Source organism: Hirundo rustica, chromosome 1 (assembly GCF_015227805.2).
Source record: "Hirundo rustica isolate bHirRus1 chromosome 1, bHirRus1.pri.v3, whole genome shotgun sequence".
NCBI lineage: Eukaryota > Metazoa > Chordata > Aves > Passeriformes > Hirundinidae > Hirundo > Hirundo rustica.
In genome coordinates, this window is record NC_053450.1 from 139,285,119 (window position 1) to 139,311,827 (window position 26,709).

At 42.7% G+C, this 26,709-nt stretch overlaps 1 protein-coding gene across 1 annotated transcript in view; it reads left to right on the top strand.

Moving 5' to 3' along the window:
* The first annotated feature begins 2,396 nt into the window (after window positions 1-2,396).
* The window catches only part of GPR158 (G protein-coupled receptor 158), a 194,241-nt gene continuing 169,928 nt past the window's right edge, over window positions 2,397-26,709 (top strand). The window contains exons 1-2 of the mRNA XM_040075372.2: window positions 2,397-3,344; window positions 17,319-17,424. Of these exons, the coding sequence (XP_039931306.1) occupies window positions 2,473-3,344; window positions 17,319-17,424 (978 nt within the window). The 5' untranslated portion in view covers window positions 2,397-2,472. The remainder of the gene's footprint in view (window positions 3,345-17,318; window positions 17,425-26,709) is intronic.

The window sequence follows — 26,709 nt, forward strand, 5'->3', positions numbered from 1 at the left end:
TTTATTTATGCTGCTGGTGATATCTCTCCATGTAACAGATCCCACGTTAGCTTAGCTCAGTCCTGAGAGCTGCTGCTGTCAAAAGCCCTAGTTCTCTCCTATCCACTGCAAATGATGCATCTTTAGGTATTTGTTCAGAGCAGACTTGCAAATACAGACTCCCTGTGCTGTGCTAAACTGTAAATACCAGCTTCTGAGCTTCACAGTATAAGCAGTTTCTAAATAATCTCACTAACCACTTGAGGGAAAGTTCAGTAAAAGTAAATTATTCTTATGCATTGAATATCCTCTTCAACTGCATGTAGCAAGAGACAAAAAGAATTTATAACTTTCTCTCTTAACCAACTTGTGATATTACAATTATTAAAGGCGTCCACCAGTAAAGACAAAATGCATTGCATAGAATCGCTAGGATATATGGTCTGAAATTGTAATTTACATTTAGCTATCTTAGAGTGACTGGTCTGTCAAGTGTAGTTTCAAATAATGCTTAGATCAGATTATGCTTTAAGGAGCAGATATAGCTTGCAGTGGTTTAAAATTAGATCATATATTCTGCATAACTGAACTCTGCTCCTTATTAGATGTGCATGCACATGTATACTTGAGGAAGAGAAGAAAAAAAATTTCCTCTTTTACTACTCTTTCTGTGTGAGCTTTTGAATTCCAAAATGGAATTTTATATTAAATGGGAAGAGAATATAGTTAGGAGATTTTGATGTGGACACCTGCTCCAAAACTCACCCTTTGCTGTCCCCTGACACAAATCCCTCATCCATTAGTAAGATATTGATCAGGTGCATACTTCTGCCAAAGAAAATGCACAGAGTTGAAATGTTTTACTAAACTAGATCCTTATTACTGATCATGATGGCTCATCTGGAAAATCCTAACTACGTCTTCTAAGCATTTGTGTTATTCCAAGGGGGTTTCCACAGAGCAGGAAGAAAGCTGGGAGATCAGCCTGTGCTGCTTCGGCTCCACACAGGTGCTCTGAAGGTCAGTGTTAAAAGCCACTGGATTAAGGGCTTAGTTTTGAAAACAGCTGTAGGAATTAGCACCTTGGAGTTAAAACACTAAGGGAAAAAAAAGATCATGGTTACAGAAATACAACCAGCCAGCCACCGTAGTTGCCGGGAGAGGGAAGGTGGCCCGTGTCCCTTCCGTCGGGATGCGCTCCGTGCCTGGGGCAGGTGAGGAGGGCGAGTGTGGCAGCCCGGGCGAGGGCCCGGAGATCCCGACGGCGCTGTTGCCATTCCCACCCAAACGCCTCCGTCCCGGGCAGCCCGGCTGGCCCCGGGCGCAGCCGAGGAGCCTGTGCCCCCTCCACCCACCCTAGAAAAGCTAGAAGCGAGAGCGCTTTCCCCAGAGCGGCACGCAGCCCTGACAGGCATCAGCCCACGCTGCGGATCTAGCTGGAGCTCTCCTCCCGCGCAGCGCCGGGCCCCTCCCGCTGCCCGCGGCGGCGGGGGAGACGCGGAGCGGGATATTTTGGGCGCCTCGACCCCTCTGCCGCGCTCGCCCCCGGCGCGGAGGCGCAGTGCCAGGGCCGGCCACCGGGTGTCGCTGCCACGCGCCGCGGGCCAGCCCCGGCCCGGGCCCGGCGGAGCCCCCGCGATTCCCGGCCCCGAGCCCCGGGAAAGCGGAGCGGCTCCCGCCGGGCCGGGCGCCTGCCCCGCCTCCGTCCCGAGCCGAGCCGGCTGCAGGTGAGGCCAGGTGCCTCGACGCCTCTCCGCGGCAGCAGCACCGCCTCCCCCGGCACCGCGCGGCGCCGTCCTCCTGCCCCGTGAGTGGCTGCTGGCTGACTGACAGGCGAGGCGGCCACATAGGGCGGCCGCCGCCTGGCGTACACCTATAAGGGCCGGCGGCGAGGGGAGCCGCGCGGTGCGGGTTTGCCCGTGGCGGAGCCGCCCGGCGAGCGTCCGTCCTCCCACGGCCGCGCGTCCTCGCTCGCAGAGCCGAGCGCCGGCGGAGGCGGGCGCCTGCCCGCTGGCTCCCCGGCAGCAGCCCCGCCCGCCGGTCCCCGCAGCAAGTGGCAGTTCCGAGCCCCGGGCCCCTCTCTCCGGCAGCGGCGCCCGAAGGATGCGGAGCGGCGGAGCGCGGGCGGCGGCGGGGCTCCGCGGGGGGACCCGCCGCTGCGCCGGGCGCGGGCGCCGCCGCCCCTGCGCGCTGCGCCGGGCAGGAGCTCAGTGAGCGCGGTGGCCGCGGCGGGAGGAGGCGCAGGCGGGCTCGGCTCCGCCGTCGCCGGAGGGGCTGCGCGCCGCTCCGCGCAGGCGGAGGGGCTGCGCGGAGCCCCGCGCTGGGGAGGTTGCGGGCGGCACCGCCACAGGTGACTCGCGGGCCGGGGGTCGCGTTCCGCCCCGCTGCCGCTCGGCCGCCTCTGCGCGTTCGCACTCTTTCGCCGCGGCCGCCTGCGCGGAGCCCGTCTTCAGCCGCCTCGCCGTGCCGGCGCGACCGGCAGCGCCGGGGGACATGGCTTTGCTCCGGCTTCTTCTCCTCTTGCTCCTCTCCCAGCGCGGGTTGGGGGCTGCCGCCGACCAAGGGCAGGCGGCGCGCGGCCGGGAGCGGGCGCTCGGAGGGAAGCAGCCTTTTTACAACCACATCAAGAGCCGGGAGCCTCTGCCGGCCCCGCGGAGCCGCTCTACGGAGAGCACCATCTTGGCGCAGCGGCTCGCCGAGGAGGTGCCCCAGGACGTGGCCTCGTTCCTCTACACGGGAGACTCTCGGGAGCTGCGGCGAGCCAACTGCTCCGGGCGGTACGAGCTGGCCAGCCTCGCCGGCAAGTCGCGCTTCACCTCGCACCCCTCCCTGCACGGCGCCCTGGGCACCCTCACCCACGCCACCAACTTGCTCAACATGATCCTCCAGAGCAATAAGTCGCGGGAGCAGAACTTGCAGGAGGACCTGGAGTGGTACCGCGCCTTGATCAGGAGCCTGCTGGAGGAGGACCCTAACATCTCCAGGGCCGCTATCACTTTCAGCACGGAGCCTTTCTCCTCCACTCCCCAGGTTTTCCTCCAGGCCAGCAGGCACGAGAGCCAGGTTCTCCTGCAGGACTTGTCCTCCACGGCTCATCGCCTGGCCAATGCCTCTGTGGAAACAGAATGGTTCCACAGCTTAAAGCGCAAGTGGAGGCCACATCTGCACAGGAAGGTCTTAAACACGGGCCCTAAAACTTTGGAAAACAGTTGGAAGAGGCGGGAGAGCTTCACTGCTGATAAGAGCCACATCAGGTGGTCCTCACCGTACCTGGAGTGTGAGAATGGGAATTACAAACCCGGCTGGCTCGTGACTCTCTCGGCGGCTTTCTATGGGCTGCGGCCAAACCTCCTGCCCGAGTTCAGGTAAAGAGGAGTGTTCTGCTTGCTTTCTGTCGAGAAGGGGAGGGGGGGAAGCAGGATGGGGGTTTGGTTCTGCGCCCCGCCCCCCCCCCTTGGGAAGGGCATTCTGGTCTCTGGGTGACCTGATCAACCCCTGCCGCACGGGCTGCTCAGTCACACCGCAGAGCGACCTCGGGCCTTCCTGTTGAGCTGTTCCCTCGTGCCTTCGGGAGCTGCTGCTCCGTGAAAGAATCGCTGTCGTCTCCCTCTGTAAGACGGCGTTTGCTTTACCTGCTCCCATAGGAGCAGGCGAGAATGTGGGTTACGTTCCTGGTGTGCCTGTGGTGGGAAGAGGAGAGCAGCAGTTGCCAGTCGAAGTTTATCTGTATCTGCAAGAGCAAAATGCTCACTGAGGTGTTCTCTCTTACTATACTGCGAAAGTGCATCTAGCTTTACCCCAGCTATGCTTTAACCTGCTGGGAAATAACACTGTTGTGCTGGTAAACTGCTCTTTCTGCTCTCCAGAGCGCATCTGTTGTGGGGTGCTTGAGCCTGGTCAGTGGTCAGTACACTTGTAGGTAAATAACTGTTGGTGGCTGCAGTTCTGTCATAGTTCATGTGGCTATAACCTGAATTGGCAGTAGGAAAGCTTTCCTTTTACACCACCAGCTCTATATTTGATACCTGGCATATGTAAGTGTTTGCTTAATGTTTATTGCTTTAGATACTTTTTGTTGCTTTGCCACTGCACTGCAACAGAGAGGAAGCTCTGTTAAGGAGCTCCTTAAAGGCTCTTCCTTGTGTCTTTGTATTTTGACACCAAAGAGAGGTTCGCTCAAAGAACGGGAGCAACCTGTAGAGTGTGAGATACCACTTTTCCCCCCAGCAGTCCTGTGGGGGGATCACAGGTAGCTCTCACTGGACCATGGGGAATGCCCACTGCCAGCAAGCAGCTGGCATCTCTCAGGATGAGAGAGGAACACAAGATTTCTTTTGTGCTATGAATTAGTACTAAATAAAGATTGATAAGAATGTAGGCAGACGCTAAAGAGATTTTGCCTACTTAGGTGGCAAGGCAATAGTGTCTGTAAATGCTGTTTCTCTTGGCTTAGTCTGAAATCCTATGAGATCAAAGAGATACAAGTGTAGTCGTAAATCCTTGAAAAAACACATTTGTTGAATGGATAATGGCTGCTTATTTCTCTGTTGAATTACTTTTTCCCCTGAAATTTTTACACTGATGGGGATGGTAGGGTTAAGGTAAAATGAGCTCATCTGTAGGCTGTTTGTTGCTGAATTCCTCTTGAGACAAAAACCCAGGAATAGGTTTACTGTAGAGCTCTTCTGAACCCTAGGGGGTCCAGAGAAGTCTGGAAGCTTATCAGAGATCATTGAAATGCAATGTTCAGCATTTGATGAACTTTGGGATGTGGATGAAAGTTAATGTAGGCTGCTATTCTCTTGTTGGGGATAGAGTTTTGCAGAACCACTAGGCTGGAGTTGTGGTGGCAGCCACAAACCAGCTCCCTGAGAATATAAATTTTGATATAAAGCTTAACTCAAAAAAAACTTCAATCTTGATGTAATTGAAGAGGAAATAAACCCACGTTTTAAGCAAAAGAGCCTAAAGCTCCAATCCCAGCTCTGTGCCAAGATTCTGTGATGCCAGAAAGGATCTCAGTGATGTAGATTTCTGCTGCGGTAGCTTTGGCGTGCAGGACACACCAGGTCTGTTTTGGCATAACCCTGGCCAACCACGACAACCAGTAGATGTCCTCATGGATGCAGTACACAGCGCTGCCTTCCCTGCCTCATCTTCCCAGCCTCTGTTTGCCATGTGGGGCTCACTTCCACTGAAGAAATAGAATGACCTGATATAACTCTGGTACTTCAAAGGGTGTTCACTGAGCTCATCTGAGCTTGGAGAACCACTTCTTAGAAGATCTTGAGAGGGAGCATGCTGTGCAAGTTCAAAATGTTGTGTTGCTGTTATACTGAACAGTTAGGACAAAACTAACAAAGATTTATTGTATCAACAGAGATGAGTTTGCAAGCTTTTCTAGAAAATGGGTTATGTTTTTTTGGCCAAACTGTTAAAGAGGCAGGTGGAAGAAGTAAGATCATAAATACATACACACTCTGGCAAGGCTAAAGGATAGTTCCTGTGTTCCTGATTTGATGTATCCTAGATGAAAGATGGGGTTTAATATAAGATTATTACTTGGGATATTGAGAAAGTAACTTCTCAGCTACACAGAAAATAGTATACACAAAATATGCTTCTGAGACTTATAGTTTGTTTCAATATTTACACAGTGTTTTCATTGCTTAATAGGTACACAGACTCAATGCAAATTTTTACAAGAAAAAATGGTTCAAAACATGAACACATAATAGAAAAATGTAAAATCTAGTGTGGTTACTGGAAAATTAGTGTGAATTACTATAAGATGTCTCTTCAAGTAAGCTTTATTTCCCCTCACCATCAGTCTTTGAGTGACATAACATTTTGACTTCAAATTCTTATTTAAGGCCCATATGAAAAAACAGTGTCCATTAACCTCCATCTTTTGAGACAGCTGTGTTGTTTCTCCCAAAAATATATCTTTGAAGCATCTATTAGAAATATTTTAATGAATCAGTTACATGTTCCTCCTATTTAGTAGTCTTGCATGATACCATTAATGGTAAATTAGTGTATGACTCTTTAATATTATTTTAACAGTTTGTGTAATTTCTTTGCTTGCATTAGGTTTAAGGCATGGTACGGTAGGGTAAGATACATTCAGGAGCATGCTATATCTGTGCAGAGTTCTTTCACATTTCTTTCTTTCAGAAGGAATAGCCATTGGTCCTCCTTGATATCTCTTCTGTGGCAGTAACAGCTGGGTTTGTTCATGTGGCATAGCAATGGAAAGAGTTTGCTGAAGGCAGTACTGATAACTACTACTGGCTGTGTTCAGTGCATGCTGCTACTGCAGTGCTGTTGTCAATGACGTTCTGGAAGTGCAGCAGAGAGCAGCAAGCTTTGTTCTTAACATTGTGCAGAGTTCCAGTGCTTTTGGCCCGAGGATGCAAGTGTTACAGGCCAGGGGGCTCTTGCAAACAGCTCATCTGTCTTCAATTTCACCTCTCCCCTTCCCAAGAGATTACTGCCAAACTGCCCCAAGTGAATGCCAAGGAGAGAATGTGGTTAAGTTATCTTGCCATGGCTCTAACACTGTAGACAAATACTGAGATAAAGTGGAGGAACCAAAGGCAACTTGATTGTGCTGATAAATTTACCAGAAGCTGCTCAGTCCCAGTGGGGCCACATTAGCCTAGTACAATGCTAAACTAGCAGTGCTGGCTGTCTGCAGCTTCTTAGCAGTTCTTGCTGGTATTTTGCGATCTGCATTTGCTGGTCTTTGCACCCAAAATACATGGAGAGAACATTACTACTACCTGCTTATTAGATGCAGTGTAGGCTCTCATTCAGAAATCAGGATCCACAGAGACTCGAAGTAATCACTTGATGTTAACCATCCCTTCTGTCTAAACTGATGCCATTTGCAGCTTAAATTCACCACTTAACGTGCCTAATCACTCTACTACTGTAGTGCTGCAGGGGGTGGAGCACAGTAGCATCTGTCACAGATCTTCTGTGTCCCTTCTCTGCTGCTGCCTATCACACGGTCAGAATGAACCATATTTTATGGCATGTGACGACCCAGCTTGCCCTCATTGCAGCCTTGTTGAGAAAGTGGAAAAGTGTGAGGAGTTGCATGTTGTAAATATGATTCCTTTTCTAAAAGTATTTTCTTGGTGCCTGGAGAGGAAATGAGAGGTCTTCATTGCTCTAGCAATCCAGGAGACAAGTGGGAACAGTCACTTCATCTAGAAGAAAGATGACAAAATACTCAGCTAATAGGAACGCACAAGTTTAAAAAAAAAAATCCTCCCGGGTCACTGAGTCAGTCTTCTGCTGTCACAAGCCCACTTAATGTCATCAGATGACAAATCTCCATCTTTAAGTAGGTGGGGTTCCCTCTCGACTCTTCAGTTCACTGGCATGAACCTAAGGGTTGGATAACTTCTCCTGATTTCTGATCGGAATTTATTCCCAGTCAGTTCTCATGCATTTATTCTGGTCCAGAACTGTCTTCCATCTGACTTTGCGCTCTTAGCTGGTGTTTATTGCCCTGACTTATTTATAGGCAGTGGCTCCTTCTCCACCTTTGTTTACTAGACTACACAAACTGGCTTTCTTTAGTCTCTGTCGTAAGCTCTCTGTTGCCATGGTCCCCCTTTCTCAAGTCCTGTTCCAGTATTTCCTGAACGTGGTTAGTCAGATTCGTGTGCACTGTTTCAGCCTTGTGCAATGACATCAATTATCCCCAAACTCTGATGAATGAGTTGCTGCTTTTGCAGTTCAAAATGTTCCCTTGTGTGCTGTTCTCACTTTCTTCAACGTTGTAATACGTCTATGTTTTGGGAACTGGTCATCGGTCTCACGTGACTTCTCATCGTGGAGGTCAGATAGTTTTCAGAATACAAAGCATTGGATTTCTTTCCCCCTCCCACCATATTCCAGCAAGTGTTTTTCCAAATCCAGCACAGCATTTGCTATTTTTTAAAAAAGATTTTTAGGGAGGATCTAATGGATTAATATCTGTTTTGGCAGAAAGGTACCTAATCAGCAAGCTGAATAAGTTTGGGGTGGCTTTTTTTTTGTTGTTTTGTTTTTGTTTGTTTGGGTTTTGTTTTTTAGTTTTATTTTATTTTGAATGGTTTTGTTCTAGATTATTTACAGGTAACTTCATTCTGAAGTTTGGCCAGATTGTGCTGCATCTTAATATTTTCTGTCTTCCGGAGGTTTGCTACTTCTCTCAGTTATTGGAAAAATATCCCTTGATGCAAAGATAATCTTTACTGCACAGTTAAATGGAGCTGTTTTTTCCCTAAAGGCAGTGTAATGTAGTGATTTGCACTGTACCGTTTACAATTACTTGGACCACTCCAGTGTTAGAATATGATGGGACTCTGTTTGGGAATCATTACTAAAGGCAGATTAAACAATGGAGGTAGAAGTATTTATGGCAAATAAGTAGTTTCTTAGGGATTATATAAATTATATGAGTTATTATTCTGCTAAATATTTCAGAGCTATTAAATTGCTTCATAAAAAAAATCTCCAAACAATTGTAGACATGCAAAAGGGAATTTTAAAAATGGGTAACTTTTTTTCTTTAGATATGGTTTAATTTCTTCCTTTAGCCCCCTTTTTTAGTTTCCCCCAATGTCTCTTTAGTCTGAGTACTGAGCTAAGACAAAATTAATTTTAATTGTTTAAGGAGACTTTAATTTTTTGCACCATTATGATGTGACATTACTTATATAATACAGAAAATACTTTAAAATGGTGAGATTGACATTTTTTATAACATGTCCTAGCCCTTAACATGATTGAAGGTGTGGGTGGATTTAGAACAGGTTTCAAAAATGAAAAGGAATAATTTATTTAGTAGAATTTCTAAAATGCTTGGATTTGTGTTCCTGAAAAGAAGCTAAAACAAAGGAGCCTCTTATTATACTGTCTGTTTGTGGAAACCCTCAGGATATTCTAAGTATTCTCTAAGCAATCAATTATGTCCCTGCCAGAACTTCTCATATGAGGTCATGGCTAGGGATAGAAAAATGGATGTTGATGAAACATAGGAAAGGAACAATAAATAAGGGATTTCTCCTTTAGAACCATGATTCAGCTTTCTTCATTATTGGAGAAACTGATCTTTGAAGAAAGAAGTTAAATATGGCCATGAGATGATTGAAACACATACTGCATTCATGTCCACAATTATGTAGCACATGCTAATTTGCAATAATTTTTTCTTTGGGTCAGACTTCTGTTTCCACTTCCTTTGTTCTCCACCCCTGTCTCCCTTGGGCTGTCCTTCCAGCACAGCAGGTTATCAAAGCTCTTTTGAAGGGGATGGACATGTGGCAGTCCTTACTGAGACTGAGCTCCGGGACTGTCATCTGTTCTATTTGTGAGTGTGGGCCGAGATAGAAATCTTCCTAAAGGTAAGAAAAAAATGTACCGCTGTGTTAGGTCAAACCAAAGGTTTCCATAGCTCTTGTTCCAAAAGCAGCTTCTGGTAGGTACTGAAGGAAAAATGTCAAGTTCTCCTATCCTGGTTATATCCACTTTACCAATAAGCAATAAAAATGGATTGTTTTTCAGACTTTATCTGAATGACTGGATAGTAAGTACATATTAAACTGACCTTCATGATTCTTACCCATGTTAACAAATTTTTGTCTTTTGCAATGTAGTTTGGCATTGTGTTCTGTAATATATTTATATATTCAATAATACCCACCTATTATGACTTCCAAAATTTTCTGTTTTTTAATTCACCTTGTGAATCTAAATTCATTGGGAGATCTCAGATTCTTGAATGGATACTTTCCAAAGTGTTTTATTGCATTTTTTCTATGCCAGCCACGTTTAGTTGTGGGTTATATTAGGTTTTTTTTTATCACTTGCGGACTTTGTCACTGGCCACTCATTTGTGAGATCCTGAAGAGACAGTTGTCAAGTCCAGCTTGTAAACTTCTCTGCATGTGAAAGCTGACTTTTGTTTCATTGATTCTTTCCAGAGTGATGAAAATAACTCATTTTCATCAAAAGCTGTCTTTACTCTGAGCTATTTTTGTAACTTGGTTGTGTATTGTTAGAGATTCTACTTCAGCCTTCCACCTTCTGAGGTATTTGAAATGGTTTTAATTAGCAGAGCCTATCCTTTTAACATGCTGTGTCTAAAAATATCTTGGTTTTGTCTTTCATTCTTGTGATTTGTATGTTCCTTCTTGCCCAGGTTTATGCCTTTCCATTTACCTTTTTTTTTTTTTTTTTTTTTTGAGGTTGTCTTCCACTTACTTTTGAGTGTAAAATGACCTTGTTACCTTTAAATAAATCTTCAGGGTCACAGGATTTGGTATAGTTAGGCTGAGACCATCCCTCCTGTGTAGGATTCTTCTATTTCAAAAGCTCTTTGTGTTCCTAACATATTTTCTTCTATCATGCTCTGTTCCTTGGGATCCTTTCCTTCCACCTGCCTCTTTGACCCCATGGATAGTAATGGAAACTTAAAAAAAAAAAAAAAAAGTGACCTGAATTTGGCTCCAGGACCTCTTTTCATAAGGACAATCTAATGTAAGTGATACTCTACCATCACTGACACCTGGCATTCCTATACAAGGTAATGCTTTGTGACAGAGTTTGGATGCTAGCAGCAACTTGAACATCCTCAAGCAAAAAAAAAACCAAAACAACCCCTGCCCCTCAGAGTATCTAAGAAACTCTCTGACTAACTGCAGGGGAATCCCCAAGGAGGCAGCACTGCATGCCATAAATCTGAAGGCAGATTTAAATTTGAAAATATTCTTCAGACGACAGAGAATTCAGCTTTAAGTATTCTGCCCTTGTAGCTGTTTCAGATGGCCTAGAGGGTTTTTCTTTGCAGGTGAATCCTAAGTTATGTGTCCACACTGCTATACTTTATTCCTCAGTTAAGTTCATTTTTGGTGAAACCTGGTTCTCCTATGAAAATGTGTGCTGAAATGCAGCAATCATGCTAGAGCCGAGGAACTGGGGAAGTGTCTGTCCTGTTAGTAGGGAATTTGTGGTAACTCTGTGTTCAGGCCAAAATAGTGTCATATCCCAGTAGCCTTTTGTGAATCTGGCTGGTTATGCACGATAACAACTTTAACAATGTCCAAGTGATGCAGAATTCTAAATCTTTACTTTCAAAGGCAAGCTGAACCTGCAGAAGCTGCTGTTTGTCAGTAAGACTTGTAGCTGAAATTCACTTGTGAATTTGACACCAGAATTATTTTTGAGTGCTCAGGTGATGGTACATGGGAGGGAGCATGGTACGTGTCAGGCAGTAGGCAGTATTTGAAGATTAACATTCTTGAAAGTGGCAAGATCCAAAATGAGAGTGGTCAGAAGAGGCATCTGCCTTGAAAACACTGGCTATGCTAAATACAGTGTGTTTGTCTAGAGGAGTGGGCATTTGCAGATTTCTGATGGCTGTGGAGAGCTTGTTTTTCTTATCTCCTTGTTTTGTGGTAAAGAGGACTTCTGAAGGACAGCATGGAGGGCTGAATGAAAATGCCAGCAAGAATCAAAGCAGGTGTTTGGATGTGGGGGATGATGCCCACTTTGGTGCGTGATAGCCATGCCTTATACCTTAACTGTGTGTGCTTGCAGCGCTTACGGGCGCAAAAGTAAGTGTACAAACTTAGAAGGCAAATTGTGTGTTTAGCTGAGCTGTGATGACCTCTGCCAAAAAAGCTTTTGAAGATGTAGAGCACAAGGATACTGTTTATCACCATTTAAATCTTGGCAGACTGTTATTTTGTATAGTTCTGGCTTAAGTTGACTGGGAGAAAAAGAACATGTTCCTTCTGTTTTTTTAATGATGTAACAGTAGAGGCAAAAAATTATTCTGTAGATAGGTTTTACAACATGTTGTTACAATGAAATATTATAACTACTGAAACTATCAAGATAGCTAGTAGGTTGGGAAAATAAGCTTAAATCAATTTCTGGCACAGATTTCAAGGCAAGCGGCATGCCAACAAACAGTAGTACTGGAAATACAGATAGACATTAAAGCTTCTTAAATCAAGCCTCTGACCTGACAGAAAATCCTTGATGACATCATTCTGCAATGATTTTCTTATGTATAATTCAATTAATTCCTTCTTAACTGCATGTTTAACATGGACATCCAATCCTCAGTTACCTCTTGTGCTTATAAGGACTGTAAAATTGTGTCAGGAAACAAATATCTATTGTTACAAGGAGATTAACAAAATATACTTACCTGCCAGATGGTCCACAATTACCAGTAATACTGTTATTAACTTAGGGCTGTGGCTTGGGTTCAGCCAGGCAGCCGTGCCAGTGTGGATGGAAGTGTTACGCTGACGAGCTGAGTGTACTCTTACACCCTTGATATTTGTCTTGATTGCTTCCACCAAGATAGCAAGTCTGCAATTATTCCCAATTAGTTCGATAAATATAACACAGGGAGTTGGTCCATATACATTCTAGGAGGATGTGTTCTTCCATATGCTCCATTTTCTGAATGCTGAATCAAAAATAACTTGAAATGTGGGTGGGTAAACAGGCTGTGCCAGCTACTGTATTAATCACAGATGAACTTCAGAAATATATCGTGTACATATTAGTGTACTCTGTGTAACAGCCGTGGGGTACCAGTCTGAGATGATGTTTTAAAATGGCAAAGGATCTCAAATGAACACAGTGGAAGTCTTGTACCATCCTGACACTTTTTGTAAACACCACATATATGCTTAAAGAAACTTTGCATATGAAAGCACTGTGTCCTTGGGTAGTTTCATACCCTGGTACTACAGAACCGTGCTGTTACTATGAAACACGTATTGCAGAGGTCTGGTGAAAAAAGAAGAATAATATGGGGGGAAACAGTTGAAATCCTATGGCAGCTTGTAACATTAGGAGAGATTGCTTTCCTGTTCCTGCTTCTGCACTGTCTGTTTCTTCTTCCTGTTGATTTTCACCCCAGGAACTCACAAAGCTCTGAGAAAAAGGAAAACCAGAACAACTTAACTATATCAAAAGTTTAAGTTGTGCTACAAAAGAGATGCAGTTGGGAGAAGAGTGTAGGTAAAAAAGTTTGCATTTAGCTCATGAAGATTGGGTTTTGTGAAAGACAAACATTCTTATAAAAGAAGTTTTAGTACAAGAGAAGTAAAAGGAACATGGATTTAGTTGGAAATGAAAGAATTTTATAGTGTTTCCGGAAGAAGTATTATGAAAATCTTTTCAAGATTGCATGGCTTAACAGGGAGATCCTGAAAAAACTTAAACATAAATTGAAAGTGCAGGTGGCAGTGGGGCCAGGTAACCGGGGAGGAATATGGAGACACTGTCTGAGCATGACTGTGATCATGGGTGTCTTGTATCAGCAACGGTGTGGCCAGCAGGACCAGGGAAGTGATCATTTCCCTGTGCTCATCACTGGTGAGGTTGTACCTCAAATCCTGTGTTCAGTTTTGGACCCTTTGCTGCAGGAAAGACCTTAAAGGGGCTGGAGCAAGTCCAGAGGGGGGAAGTGGAGCTGGGGAAGGGTCTGAAGCACAAGTCCTGTGAAGAACAGCTGAGGCAGCTGGGGTGTTTATGCTGGAGAAAAAGAGGCAAGGTAGGGGTTGGTTTCTTCTTCTAAGTGACAATTGATAGGACAAGAGGAGATGTCTTCAAGTTGTGCCAGAGGAATTTTTCAGTGGGTATTAGGAAAACTTGCTGCACTGAGAGGATTATCAAGCATTGGAACAGGCTGCTGGGGTTGAGTAACTATCCCTGGAGGTATTTAAAAATGTGGCACTTAAGGATGTGGTTTAATGGTGACTTTGGCAGTGCTTGGTTAATGGTTGGGACTCAATGATCCTAAAGGTTTTTTCCAAGGTCTTTGCTGGTGAATGGAGAAGTGTACTTTGTGAAAAAGGATGTTGCAAAGTCCAGGGTACTTGACATCTCCCAAGAGCTACAGGCTGATCAGTCTCACCTAAATCCCTGGGAAGGTGGTGGAGCAAATGGTTGTGAAAACCCCTTCGGGAACACAGGAAGAGGAGGAATGTGATTGGGAGTAGTCAGCATGGATTTCTGAGGGGGAAATAGTGTTTAACCAACTCAGTAGCCTTCTAGATGACTGGTGTCCAGTTGGAAGTCAGTCACTTTTGATGTACTCCTGGTGGGAACCAGTTTGACATGAATCACCAACGTGTGCTTGTGGCAAAGAAAGCCAACAGCCTCCTGGTCAGTGAGAGGAAGTTTTGCCAGTGGGTTGAGGGAAGCGATCCTTCCTCTTTACCGAGCCTGGTGAGGCTCCATCAAGAGTGCTATGTCCACTTCTGGGCTCCTCAGCACAGAAGACAAGGATATGCTGAAGCAAACCTAGTGAAGGGCCACACAGATAGTTAAAGGAGCTTCTGACACACAGGAAGGACTGAGTGAGCTGGTACTGTTCAGCCTGGAGAAGAAAGGGCTAAGTAAGTACCCAGTGAAAAAGTGTAAAGGAGAGAGAGACAGACCTTTTTCAGCCTTATTCAGTGAAAGGATGGAAAGCCCAAGAGGCACAAACTGAAATAGAAGAAATTTCATTTAAGCATCAGAAATATTTTTTTTCGGACACTGAGAGTTTAGTTAGTCACTAGATCAGGTTTCCCAGAGATGGTGAAGTCACCATTATTGAAGGTATAAAGAACCCCCAACTTAACTGAGCCTCCTTTGAGCTGATTGGATCGATCACAAGAGGCTTCTTCCAGTGATATTTGCTGTATGAATCTAATTTTCACATCTATTTTTAACAAAATAATAGTATTAAAGAGCTTTGAAAGGATGTAAATTCTTTAATCAATTCTGATGTAAAAAGTCCAGAAGTATATTCCTTTCTTTCCAGTACATGGCTCTGAGTGTTAGGATGTTCTGCGTCCTGATGCTTGTCCCATTAGAACAGGCCATGGATTCTCCAAACTGCAGCACTTCTGGTGCAAGGCCATGCTGAAATGCTTCTTCAGTGTACTTACTGACCCTAATTTCTCTGGCTTGTGTGTGTTGTCTTTCTCACAAATTTTCTTTTGAAAATATTTATAGCCTTTTTTTACTGGCACTCTGCTTCTGCAGGGCTTGCTCATGACACCACAGAGCAAACTCTTAAAGGTGTTTCTTCTCTTCTGGCAGTGATTGGTTTGTCCTTTATTTGCAATCTGTACTTCCCTTTGCAGAAGTGTTTGAGGAGGGGAAGGTGAGTTTCCTCTCCTACCAGTTAAAGACAAAATGTACACAAGGGAAAAACTTTCCATGTAAAGGAAATAAAACCTCCCCTCAGGTGCTTCAGGTCTCCCAGGTAAATGGGTTGCATTTCTATTAAAGCTGAATCATCACTGCTTTTCCTACTGTATAAACTGGTATCTTTGGAGCAGTCAGGATGATGCTAATCCTTGATAGCACTCCCAATGTGACTGATGTATATAACATGAATTAGGGGAGCAAGGAGTAGTGTTGCTCCCGGTCCTGCTGCCTGCTTTGTGCCTCTATGCAGCCATGGGGAGATTATTCACTTGCAGAACAGCTCCTGTCCTCATCCCACACACTAATATTTGTATTATCTCATAAAGGTCCAGAAAACCTTATAGGAACCTACTGGGTGGGGTCTACACATGACTTGATGAGTGATCTGTTATCTGTACTGCTATGGGCATCTGAATCAGGCACCTTCTTGCCAGGTTAAATTTGTTATCCACTGATATCAGCATTTTAAAGAGATAATTGTTCAGTATGGCAGTTTTTCCTCTTGAGGTTATTGCTTACCCAGAACATGGGAAAAACAGTTCCTTAGGGTAGAAGTATGGTTTGAGCAGTCCCTGATGAAACTGCTGTTCAAAACAAGTGTACAAAAGCACAAAGCTGTAAACTAAAAATGTCAGAATGTTGCAGAAGTGTGGTGTGTGATACTTTAAATTTAGCTTGCTAGAACCAGCACTTAAATATTTAAAGTAATTTCTATATGTGCCTAGCATTAGATTGCTTAGATTCTAATCAGGAGACTGAGTGGGATTAAGTGCTCCTGTACTGCCTAACTTCCTACTGTCTGTTTTATGTAATTTTCTAATGCATTCTCCTGACCACTTACATGATGTAGTTGTGTTTCTCCATTTACTATATAGCATGTCTGAGGGTGAATGTCTGAATTTATCTGTTGTGGACTCTTGTACTGGGGTCAGGTATGAGGGAACAGTATTGTCCTGGTTTTGATCAAGCTCATTCTTATGCCTGTTCTAATTTTGTTTGTACATATCCACTCAAATATATGGCTCTGTAGCTATCTCGTTACTATTATTGAGCATTAATTAAAAGAGAGAACACACTTTGAGGTGAATGAGGTGCTTCTGAGATGGAGGCGGGGCCATACCCTTATTAGTTCATGGCCTGAAAGAAGGGAGATGATGGTGTTTGTAGTTGTGGAAATGAAAACATCTGTCCCAAGTGTCTGAAATGATTGACTTGCAAGGAATAGTATTTAAGAAATTAGCACAGAGCATTCATCCACTGTGAGTGAGTTTGTGTAATGCTTTAGCAGCTAGAAGTTGCATATTGACATTTTCGTCAAGTCTCGACCGCAGCAAAGCAGTCACAGATGATATGCTCTGACAAAATGATGCTATAAATGTCCTGGGTCATTCTGAAGAGTATGTGAATCTTTGAAGGCTGCTTTTTTTTTTTTTTTTTTTTTTTTTTTTTTTTTTTTTTTTTTTGGCTTCACAGACATCAGTGGTCTATTGCTGGCTTGTGCAGCTTTCTGATGTTGTTTCAGGTTTTATTGCAGGGCCAGGTGGCAGAAGTGTGGGGAGAGGGCTTGCATGCTTGCTGGAGGAGGATGTTGAGCTGCAGAGAAGAGGCTTGAATGTCTCTGGGAAGAGTACAGAAAAAGGCTTTTGCCAGTTGTTTTGGCAAATAGGATTCCCTGAAGCAAAGGGGAGAATGTAGTTTTTGCTGGATATGGGCGATGTGCAGGGTCTGGTACCTTGCACTCAGAACTGGCTGGGAAGGTTGCTGGCTTCAGAAAAAGCAGTGCAGGTCTTTCACTGTGTTTATATTGGGTCTTTGCTGCATGGTAAAATGTGAAGAGCATTACATTGTTTGAACATACAACTTGTTCTTAACTGCCACCCTACTCAGTAAATTTACTGAGCTCTTGTCATAGAACATCTCAGTAAAGTCTAAAATAAGAATGTGTTTCTGTGACCGTGGCTCTAGGAGCACAAAACTTCTCTGGTTTTAGACGTTTTATCGAATTCCATATTTAGGAGAAAGATGTCGTTCTGCTTTTCAGCCTACAGCATCATAAAAAAGTTTAGCCTATTTCTGTAGTTGTGTTCAAGGCTGTTTCTCTCTGTTTTCAGAGGTGTTGTCAAAGTCGACATCAATCTGCAGAAGGTGGACATCGACCAGTGTTCGAGCGAGGGATGGTTCTCAGGGACGCACAGGTGTCACCTCAACAATTCTGAGGTATGTCTGTCCCTAAGGGACCTCGCTTCAGTAACAAAGCTTTACAGAGTAGTGTTCTGCAGTATAAGTGTTAATTATTTTATTGACATTAAGTGTGGTTTGTAGGGCTGAAGAAACCTTTGTGTGAGGTGCTATGGATGGTATGGGTTCCAGGAGTGCCTGCATTTCAGAATTATTGGTGTTAAAACAGAAGCAAAGTTGTGAAGAGATAAGTTACAGGGAAAAAGATTACCAATGAAATAATTTGACGTTCTGCTTTGCAGGTCAAACAATTATTTTGTGCTCAAAATCAAAATAGGATTTTAATGTCAATGTCAGCTTTGCTTGGACAGCTTTGCAAAATATAGTAGAAGTAGTTGAAATGCTAATGGTAATTATTCAGAAAAACATGGTTATTTGATGGAGTGATACAGAATAACAGGCAGAATTGGATACTGTAATTCCTTCTTAGTAGAAATGCCAACATTTTGACAGAGCTGACTAAAATGTTTGTGCTCAGCTCCTTCCTGCTTCCCCTTTCTTCTGAAGCTCTGTGTCTGCTTCCATCTGTCACCAAATCATTGATCATTCAGACTGGCCAGTTGTATGTGTTCAATGAAACTTTTAAAGAAAATTCATTTTGATTTCTCTTTTAATTCAGCTGTGTAAAGGTGATTTCAAAAGCACACATTTGTTTTCCCTGAGAGTAGGTACCATGTGCCCTTCTGCACTTTTGGAAAGGACAATTAAAATGCAGGCAAAGTTGACATTTGTCTACCAGAAGTCAGGAGTTGTTTGCCTAATTTTCTGTAAAATTCCAATTTATCAAAGCCAAGTCTAAATGTAGAAAAACAGTTGGCTTTGGTGAATTCAGCTGCTAACATATTTGAGCAGGAAGAACTCAGAGGTTTTTGTAAACTTTTTTTTTGTATTTTTGTCTTTGATTTTTGTCATAAAATAAACTGGAAATGTGAAATGAAGTCTTTGATAAAGACTGATTTATGAGTAAATATTTCTGCAAGTGGAAAAATGTTTTTCTTTGTCAAGTACTTTTTGGCTTCTGAATTCAAGGCAAAACTTTTACAATCACTCCTGTTTTTTCCTAGAAGAAAATATGGTTTCCCACGAGGTCTGGTAAACCTCAATTTTTAATATGTTCTGTGATTATATACTTTGGCAAGTGCTTCTCCTTCCCCTAATGCTTTGTGGCAAAGTATGTCAGCAGAGGGGTGGGATTGTAAGTTGCATCTCTGCAACTGAGAATAAAAGGGGAAAAAGCCCAGTCCTAGATCTCCTGTGGTTTAACCCTAGTTGGCAACTAAGTGCCACACAGGCGTTCACTTATTTCCCCTGCCCCCACTGCCATGGGGAGGAGAATTCGGGAAAAAAGATAAAACTGCTGGGTTGAGATAAGAACAGTTTAATAATGGAAACTAAGTAAAATATAACAGCACTAATGGTAATAAAATATACTATTACTAAAATGATGGGAAAAACAGGAAAATGAAACCTGAGAATGACCAGTGGTGCACATTATCACCTGCTGCCCGATGCCTGTCCTGTCCCCCAGCAGCAAGTGACCCCTCCTGCTCAACTCTTCCCAGTTCATATAGTGAGCATGATGTTCCATGGTGTGGGATATCCCTTTGGCCAGTTCAGGTCAGCTCTCCTGCCTCTGCTTGCTTCTTGTGCACCTCCTCGCTGGCAGAGCATGGGGAACTGAAAAGTCCTTGACTCAGTGTAAGCACTGCTTAGCACCTGTGTTTTGGCTGATACTATCAACATTGCTCTCCCAGAGATTGCAAAACACAACACTGTACCAGCTACTGAGAAGAAACTACCACAGCTGAACCCAGGAGATGGTTCCATGTGCTGCTTTTCATACTTGTTTCATTGGAATCCACTGTGTGAAATAAGGGTGACTTACATAGCTGTGCAACAATATTTTCCACACAGTTTTGCTTATAAATGCTAATGAAATCATATTCCCTGTGCTCTCTCTTTTCTGCCTAGGAGCAGTTAAACAAATACCTGCTGATGGCTGACTGCCCTGTCCCCATTTACAGTCTGTCTCCAGCAGAGTAGGAAGAGAAGGGAGATCGCTGGATTTCCAGTTCTGCTTTAGTTAGACCCTCCTTGCTCACTTAATTTTTGTTAGGTGACTGAGTATTTACTGCAGCATAGCCTCTGTGCAGATTGTTTGATAAGCCTTTGCCATAATGAATTTATGATTTAGCTCTGAAAGTGTTTACTGCATAGCCCATGCCATGTGGCAATGGCACCAAAAGCATTAAACCAAAGGCATAAAGCTCAGTATTTCAGAATATTTAAACATTTCATAAATAGAACTCCCTTTTTCCCTAATGCTATGGAAACATAGAGTGTAACTTTATGCAAGAACAAGAGGAAAAGACCAAAGTTATGGATTAATCAAAATGCTTTTATAGTGGCTAAAATCTATGAGATATATGGCAGACAAATTCTCCTACTTCCTGTGCTGTTCTGAAGTGTTTATTTTCTAAAAAAAAAATCAGTTGAAATAAGAGAGATGGAGGTGCATGACAGTGAATGGAAACATATGGTAAGGCAGTGGTCTGTATGTGCTAGACAGAAAAAAGGGAAGGCATGGATGGGATCCAACTTCCACCAGAAAATAGAGCCTGCTGTTGAAAGTACTGTAATTTCCTTCACATAGTCTGGCACAACAGGATTAGGAGATGATGCTAACTGTGGCACTGGGATTTGTCTTTGGAAGGTCATCAAGAACAACGTGATTGTGATGGAATAGTACTAGTTCTTGCTTGGGGAAAAAAGTGTCATGTTGAGTGATTTAAGAGTGTTATGACTCAAATATGCAAAATGTTGAGACATACTAATATTCCTTAAACTTCATCTGTCCTTAGATTTAGGTTTTCCTTAGGATTGGTGGCTCTTAAATAACTTGCTTTATGTATGGTGCCCTCAAGTACAAAACAAAAACAAGCACTGAGAACTTTGGATTCCCCATTTTTAATTCAACTACATAAATTCCTAATATGTAATCATTTTTTTTCCTGATTTGTTCTTTTGTGGACAGTACACATACATCTCTGATTTCATAGCAGCCTAGATGAACAAGAGTGCCCTCCTTTGACCTCAGGGTAACTGGACACTGCTCAGCCTAATTAGACAGGAAGTTAGGTGGTACTTAAGACAGGAAAGCCAAATTACAGCCATGGCTAAAGTCTATTTCAGTTGTTACATTTTTCTCCTTTTTTTAAAATTACTGGATCAAAGAGAGGCTGATGGCCAGGTGTTATTTTTGTGTGAGAGATCTACATTTTGCTTCCTGCCTTCTAACTTGACTTCCAAATAGGCAACAGCTTCCCCAAAAGCTATTGGGCAAGAGATTTGGTTTCTCTGGGGCTGCAACAAATATGACAGGTAATATCTGCAAGTTAGAAATAATTAAGTTGGGTAGATTGTAAAATGATGCAGACAAGTCTGAAATTAATGAACAGAAAAAATGTCGTACCCAATAACAAATGCAAAGTAATTTCATTGTCCAGGCAGTGCTGTGCGATGTACAGTCAAGGCTGGTTATGGGAGTAAGAAAGCATGCACTTTTACTCTGTTTGAAACCCTTGAAGGCTCTTATAATATTGGATTTCTTCTCCATAAATGCTGACAGCAGCTGCTAGCACTTTTAGAAACAACTTTAGAGTCCTTGTGGAGACACCGGCAATAACGTCAAGGCTGAGGAGCATCTGAGGAAATCAGCTGGTGTGGCCCCTTGAGCTCGGCCGGATCCTTCCAGCCATCAGCAGCAGACACCACGCTCTTCCCCGGGCCTTAATGAGCCTGCCAACAGCTTGCAACGTGAGGCAGGCTCAGCTGACATCCCTTTGGGTTTCAACAGTATTCCACAAATGACAGCATGCAAAAATATCTAGAGGAAACGAGGGAAGCAGAGTAAACAAGAAAGCTGCATTGCTGTCTGTATACTGTGGCTGATATCTGTGTTTGTAGAAGGATGCATAGGCCTGCTGCATGTTTGTTTATTGTGCACAAACACAAAACCAGTTGAGAAGGGAAATCAAATGAGCAGTGCAGCCAAAATCTTTTTTTCTATTGTTTTGCTAAAACATTTAGGACCATCATATTTTATTATACTGTGTGCAAGGTTACAAACAGCTGAACAAAGGGGGAGTCAGGGGCTGACTAAATATAGAATTGTAATGTGGACTGAGTTGGGGGAGTGGGGAACCCAGTGCTTTCCAGGTTTTTCAAGCAAATGCTTTTCAGTGCCCTTGTCAGACTGGGAAAATGCTATTAATGTGCACAGTCTGTGGGAGGGGAACCATGGCAAGAGATTAGCATCTGAAGTCATAACCCACTGGGTCATACTCCGTGTCATTGATTTTGCTTATTACTTGCATGTATTTTCTGTCCTATCCATTAAGAAAAGTGCAGTCAGAATTAGAAAATTTTGAAAGCAAATACATTTGATGATTCAGTCTGAGTGAATGGTTTTATGGACTATAGTTAGCTTCTAATTTGGAAATAATAATTGTTCTTGAAGCTGCAGATTGCATCCAGTGTCAGATAAGAGCAGTACCCAACCAGAGCAGAGAGCTTGTCAGAATATATTTTGTATTAAAACAGCATCTTTAATGGTAGAAAACAAATATTAAATGCTATATCAAATCCTGGGCTGAAGAGGGAATTTAGGGCAGAAAGGGCAGTGGCTCACTTCAGTATGCAGGTAAAGAAAACATAGCCAGCAATTCTTGGATTCAGAAGCAGACAGGTGTATCTGGTTCTCTCCACCAGATCAGGGTATTTGAAGAGCATGCAGTACAGACACAAAGAACATTTTGGATGCTGTTCTAAAAATAACTTTTGCATCATCTGCGTTCATGGGAAAAGTCCACTTATGACAGTAAATCAAGATTTAATCTGGCACTCCCTCAGACACTGTTACATAAAATAAGGTGGAGGTTCGTCGGAGTTCTCAGTGATAAACAAGGTGCTATGAGAACCAACTTTCCGTTTATGGAAGAGCCAGGTTGCTTAGCTACAGCATCTTTGCTTTAAAGACAAAAAATTTAAATTACTCTGTGTTTTGCAGGAGCTAATCTTGGTTATCAATGTTTTCTTCAAAGAAGAAAACCTTTGCAAAAATTCCTTTCATCCTAGTTAGCAGTCGTAACTTGAGCATTTAAATTTATCTGGTCAGTTCTTTTTGCTCTGTTTTTCCCTCCCCCAGGGCTAAAACTTGAAAAGGAGTAGATGGTTGGCTGAATGATGTTGTCAGTCAAATTAAAATAGCTGGGAGATTTTTGGTTTATCTTGCATATGACAGGTGATTGGTAGCATTTACATTCCTTTCCAATTCTTTCAGATCTATGATGGCAATTTTTGGATCTTTCTCTGCTGAACAGAGATGTTGAGATGATCCTGTCAGTTGAACTGGTGCTTCTTCCTGTTGTGTTTGGGAAGGGAAGAGGTGAGGCTCAGAAGTTTAGTTGGCTGGTGGAACATGAACAAAATATACCCGGTGGGAACAAAGGGGAAGTTGCAGAGAGGGGGATGAGTGCAGGGAAGAGCTCATCCCAGGAGAGAGATTGAGAAACTGTGACTGGGGCAAGAGAAGGGAGATCAGGGTGTGTTGGGAGGCACAGAAAACCTTGCAGTGAGGAGCATGGGGACTGTAGCCAGGCTGCACCATTCTCATGGCAGACTGGCTGTGAATTGTCTTTCCCAGATGTGAAATGGCAGAAGCTGTAGCAAATCCAGGTGTAAACAGCACACAGCTTCATTCAGAATTCTCATTTGTTATCACTACATTCAGAGGCCTGTAAAATGTCTGAAAAATGCCTCCAGTAGCATTAAGCAGAACTAGATATATGCAATTAGAGAAATATACAGCATTTTGGTTTCAAAGCATCTGGTCCATTCTGTAAGAGGTTTATCAGGCTTATCTTGGAATGTGTACTCCTGGACTATAACTTCCATTTTACAGCTGGCCCACAGGCAAAATTATTATCTCTAAAGTGATAGACTAGAATTGAAGAGTGGTCTTCAGATGTGTGGATTACCTTCTCCAGAGTTTGATTTCTGCAGAGAGGTGTGCCAACCATGTGAGCTGAGAGTCCTGATGTGCCCCAGCCAGGGCTCAGGCTGGATCATCTTCAGAATGGGGTTTTGGGGTGCATCACAGCATGTACCCACATCCTACTTCAGATACAGCCAGCAAGACTTAAGCATCCTAATATATTTTAAAAACCTGTGTCTGATGAGCTTCATAGGTTTCTTTGTGATCCTGACTTGTGGTAGAATTTTGGTCAAAAATGAAGTCACCCAAACTCCTCTTAGATAAACACACCGTTGCTGTCATTGCAAAGGACATGGCTTCCTATGAACTACGCAGACTCTGTTCTTGAGTTAACTATCAGTTTACTCAGGTAATAACCTCAAAGGTTTTTTTCATTGTTAAAATAGGAAAATTCTGCTCATGCATATGTACTGCAGTTAATTTTATTTACTTTGAAAAAACCTCGGGTTTTTTTTAAGACTTGAGAAACAGTTAACCAATAGAAAAAAAATTGTCTATCTTACTTTAAAAAAAGCTTTTTTCATCTGTAGAAACTGTTTTTCTTGCTTTTTTCCTACTTTGTCATTTCTACACAAGAGACAAGTTAAATTTAACCTAGAGAAGAAAGTTAATTCTTTATTCTATAACAAATTAAAATTAGCTTGAAGACATATTAAAGATCTTATGAAGAAAAACTGGAGACAATAGCTGCTGAATCTTTGTATTGAAAACAATGTACTGAATCCTAGTAATAACTTAATGGAAAAAAATTAGCTTTATTTTTAAGCACAATTTTATAACACTAGACATTCAAATACAGTCACTTTTATTGGTGACTTCTGGTAGGAGGTAAATGCTTTTTTGCTAATGAAAAATTACTGGTTTTGGGTTATCTGTGCTTTTGTTTAAATCTCAGTAATTAGTATGATTATTTTTCTTCTGGTTTGCATTTGCCAGTACTGTAAACTGACGGCTATCATGGACTGGCCTTCTGGAAATTTCTTAGTCTTTACTAACCTACTTGGAATCATCTTTTGTGTTTTAATACTTTCTTGCCTGTTGCTGTTTAAGATCATGAATATTCTAAGTATCGGTACTAACATGGGAATGCAAAACATTCAATTTTTGATCTTCAGATTTTTGAGTATTACTGCCTTTTTGTGTTTTGACTATTTTGTAAGCTATTTCTGCGTTTCATCCTACGGCATTTTGTTATTGTTAATCTATAAGAATTTTATTATTTTTTTTCTATCATTGAAAAAATAATGAAAGGAAATACACTTTGCAGCATTCTCTCTATATATAAACTTCCTAAGATAAATATTTGTCTTTATTCCTTAACTTATAAAAGATGGTGAGGGAAAGTAGAATTGCTTAGAGGCCAATCAGACAATATTTGTTAAACAGCGTGGTTTTCTTCTTGCCACTTCTTCTTCCTCCCCTCTCAAGTTAAATTTGGTCCCCAGACTTACCTTGACTATACTCAAGACAATCAGTTGCATGAAATAGGTAGTCAGATTTGCTTACTGAACTCTACTCTTTTTTGTCAGAATGTAATGGCTAGGTTTTTTTCAATACCAATTCTCTCTAAACATTCTAATAATTTTTCCTCTTTCAAATATGGTTGGCTAGGGGAAAAAAGTATTTGTGAAGTGGTATAACCATGCATTCTAATTTAAGCAAAGGGAGTCCCATATTTTTCATCTTAACCAGTATTAGTCTTACTGTTACATTTTGAAATAAAACAAACTCAGTTGGCTTGACCTGAGGCTGCAGGGCCGAGCCACTGGCAAGCAGCTTTGTGCAAAAGGTGCAGGGGTCCTGGTGGGCACCACATTGACCATGAGCCAGCATTGTGGTCTTGCTGCCAACAGCTTCAGGGGCTGTGTTAGGCAGAGCTTTGCCCAAGGAGCTGGTCAAGGCCTCCTCTGCAGGGCTGTGTCCTCTTCTGGGCTCCTCAGTTTGAGATGTGGATGCTCTGCAGGGAGTCCAGCCAAGGGCCACCACAGTCATCGAGCGTTAGGAGAACCTGTTGAATGAGGAGAGGCTGAGCAAGCTGGGACTCTACGGTGTAGAGAAGAGAAGGTTTTGGGGATTTTCTCTACGTAAAGGAGACAGACAGACTCCTCTCAGGGGTAGTCAGTGACAGGGCAAGAGGCAGGGCTTCAGACTGAAGCAGTGAAAAACCCCGTTGTTTTCATTACACTGTGAGGATGGTCAGGCACCAGAGCAGGTTGTCCATAGATGTGGTGGAGTGACCACCATTGGTGATGTTCAGAGCCTGAATGTACGTGGCTCTGGGCAGCCTGGTTCAGCTGAGCCTGCGCTGAGTAGAGCTTGGGTGATTTTCAGAGGTGCCTTCCAGGCTCAGCTGCTGTGTGATTCTGTGGTCAGCTGCTCTTTCATCCTTCACATGATTCATTTTTCCTGTCTGATTTATGTCCAGAAAACATGGCATCCCTTCTGAGCTTTGCATTTCTACTCTGCTTTATTTATACTTGTGTCAACACTGTCTTCCATTGCCAGCTGCTTTTGCTCATCACTTTTTTTTCTTTTAGACTTCTGATAAGTGTGTGAAGATGTGTAAGTTTTTTGAGAAATCATTTGCTTTAGACATTTTTTTCTATAACAAGCTCAATACTTCTTTCTTCTACTACAATAGAAGAAAGGGAATCATTATGTCCAGATTCTTATTTTTAGATAATAGCTGTAAGCATGTCAACTTATTTACTGTCAAAACTTCTCTGAAAGTTGATTTAGTAGAGATAACACTAAATTTTGAATTATACTGGCTTGCTGCTTGCGCAAGATTTGAAATATTTTTATGCCTTTATATATATTATCTAAGTATCTAATGGTTAAATCTTTGAGTGGAGGGAAGATCTAAAATAAAGATTTGGTGGTACATTTAACTGGACAACAAATGCTGCATTATAAGTTGGGATTTTTCAAACTAGACTACAAGCTTTAGAATACTGTCATAGAGTTGGAGGATTGCTAGGGCTGGTTTAGTAAATTGTTATAGGTTCTTTTGAAATGAAGTCATTCTATACTTGTTTTTATCCTGAAATGCAGTGAAGAACACCCACAGTGCATTTTCCTGAACTGACAATTTTTAAAAAAATGTAATTTTGAAATATGATGGCATGTATTTTAGGTAGCTTGTCTTGGAAAATTGTATAATTTGAAAGACTGGTAAAACTTGATTAAAAATGTGCATTAATCTTAAT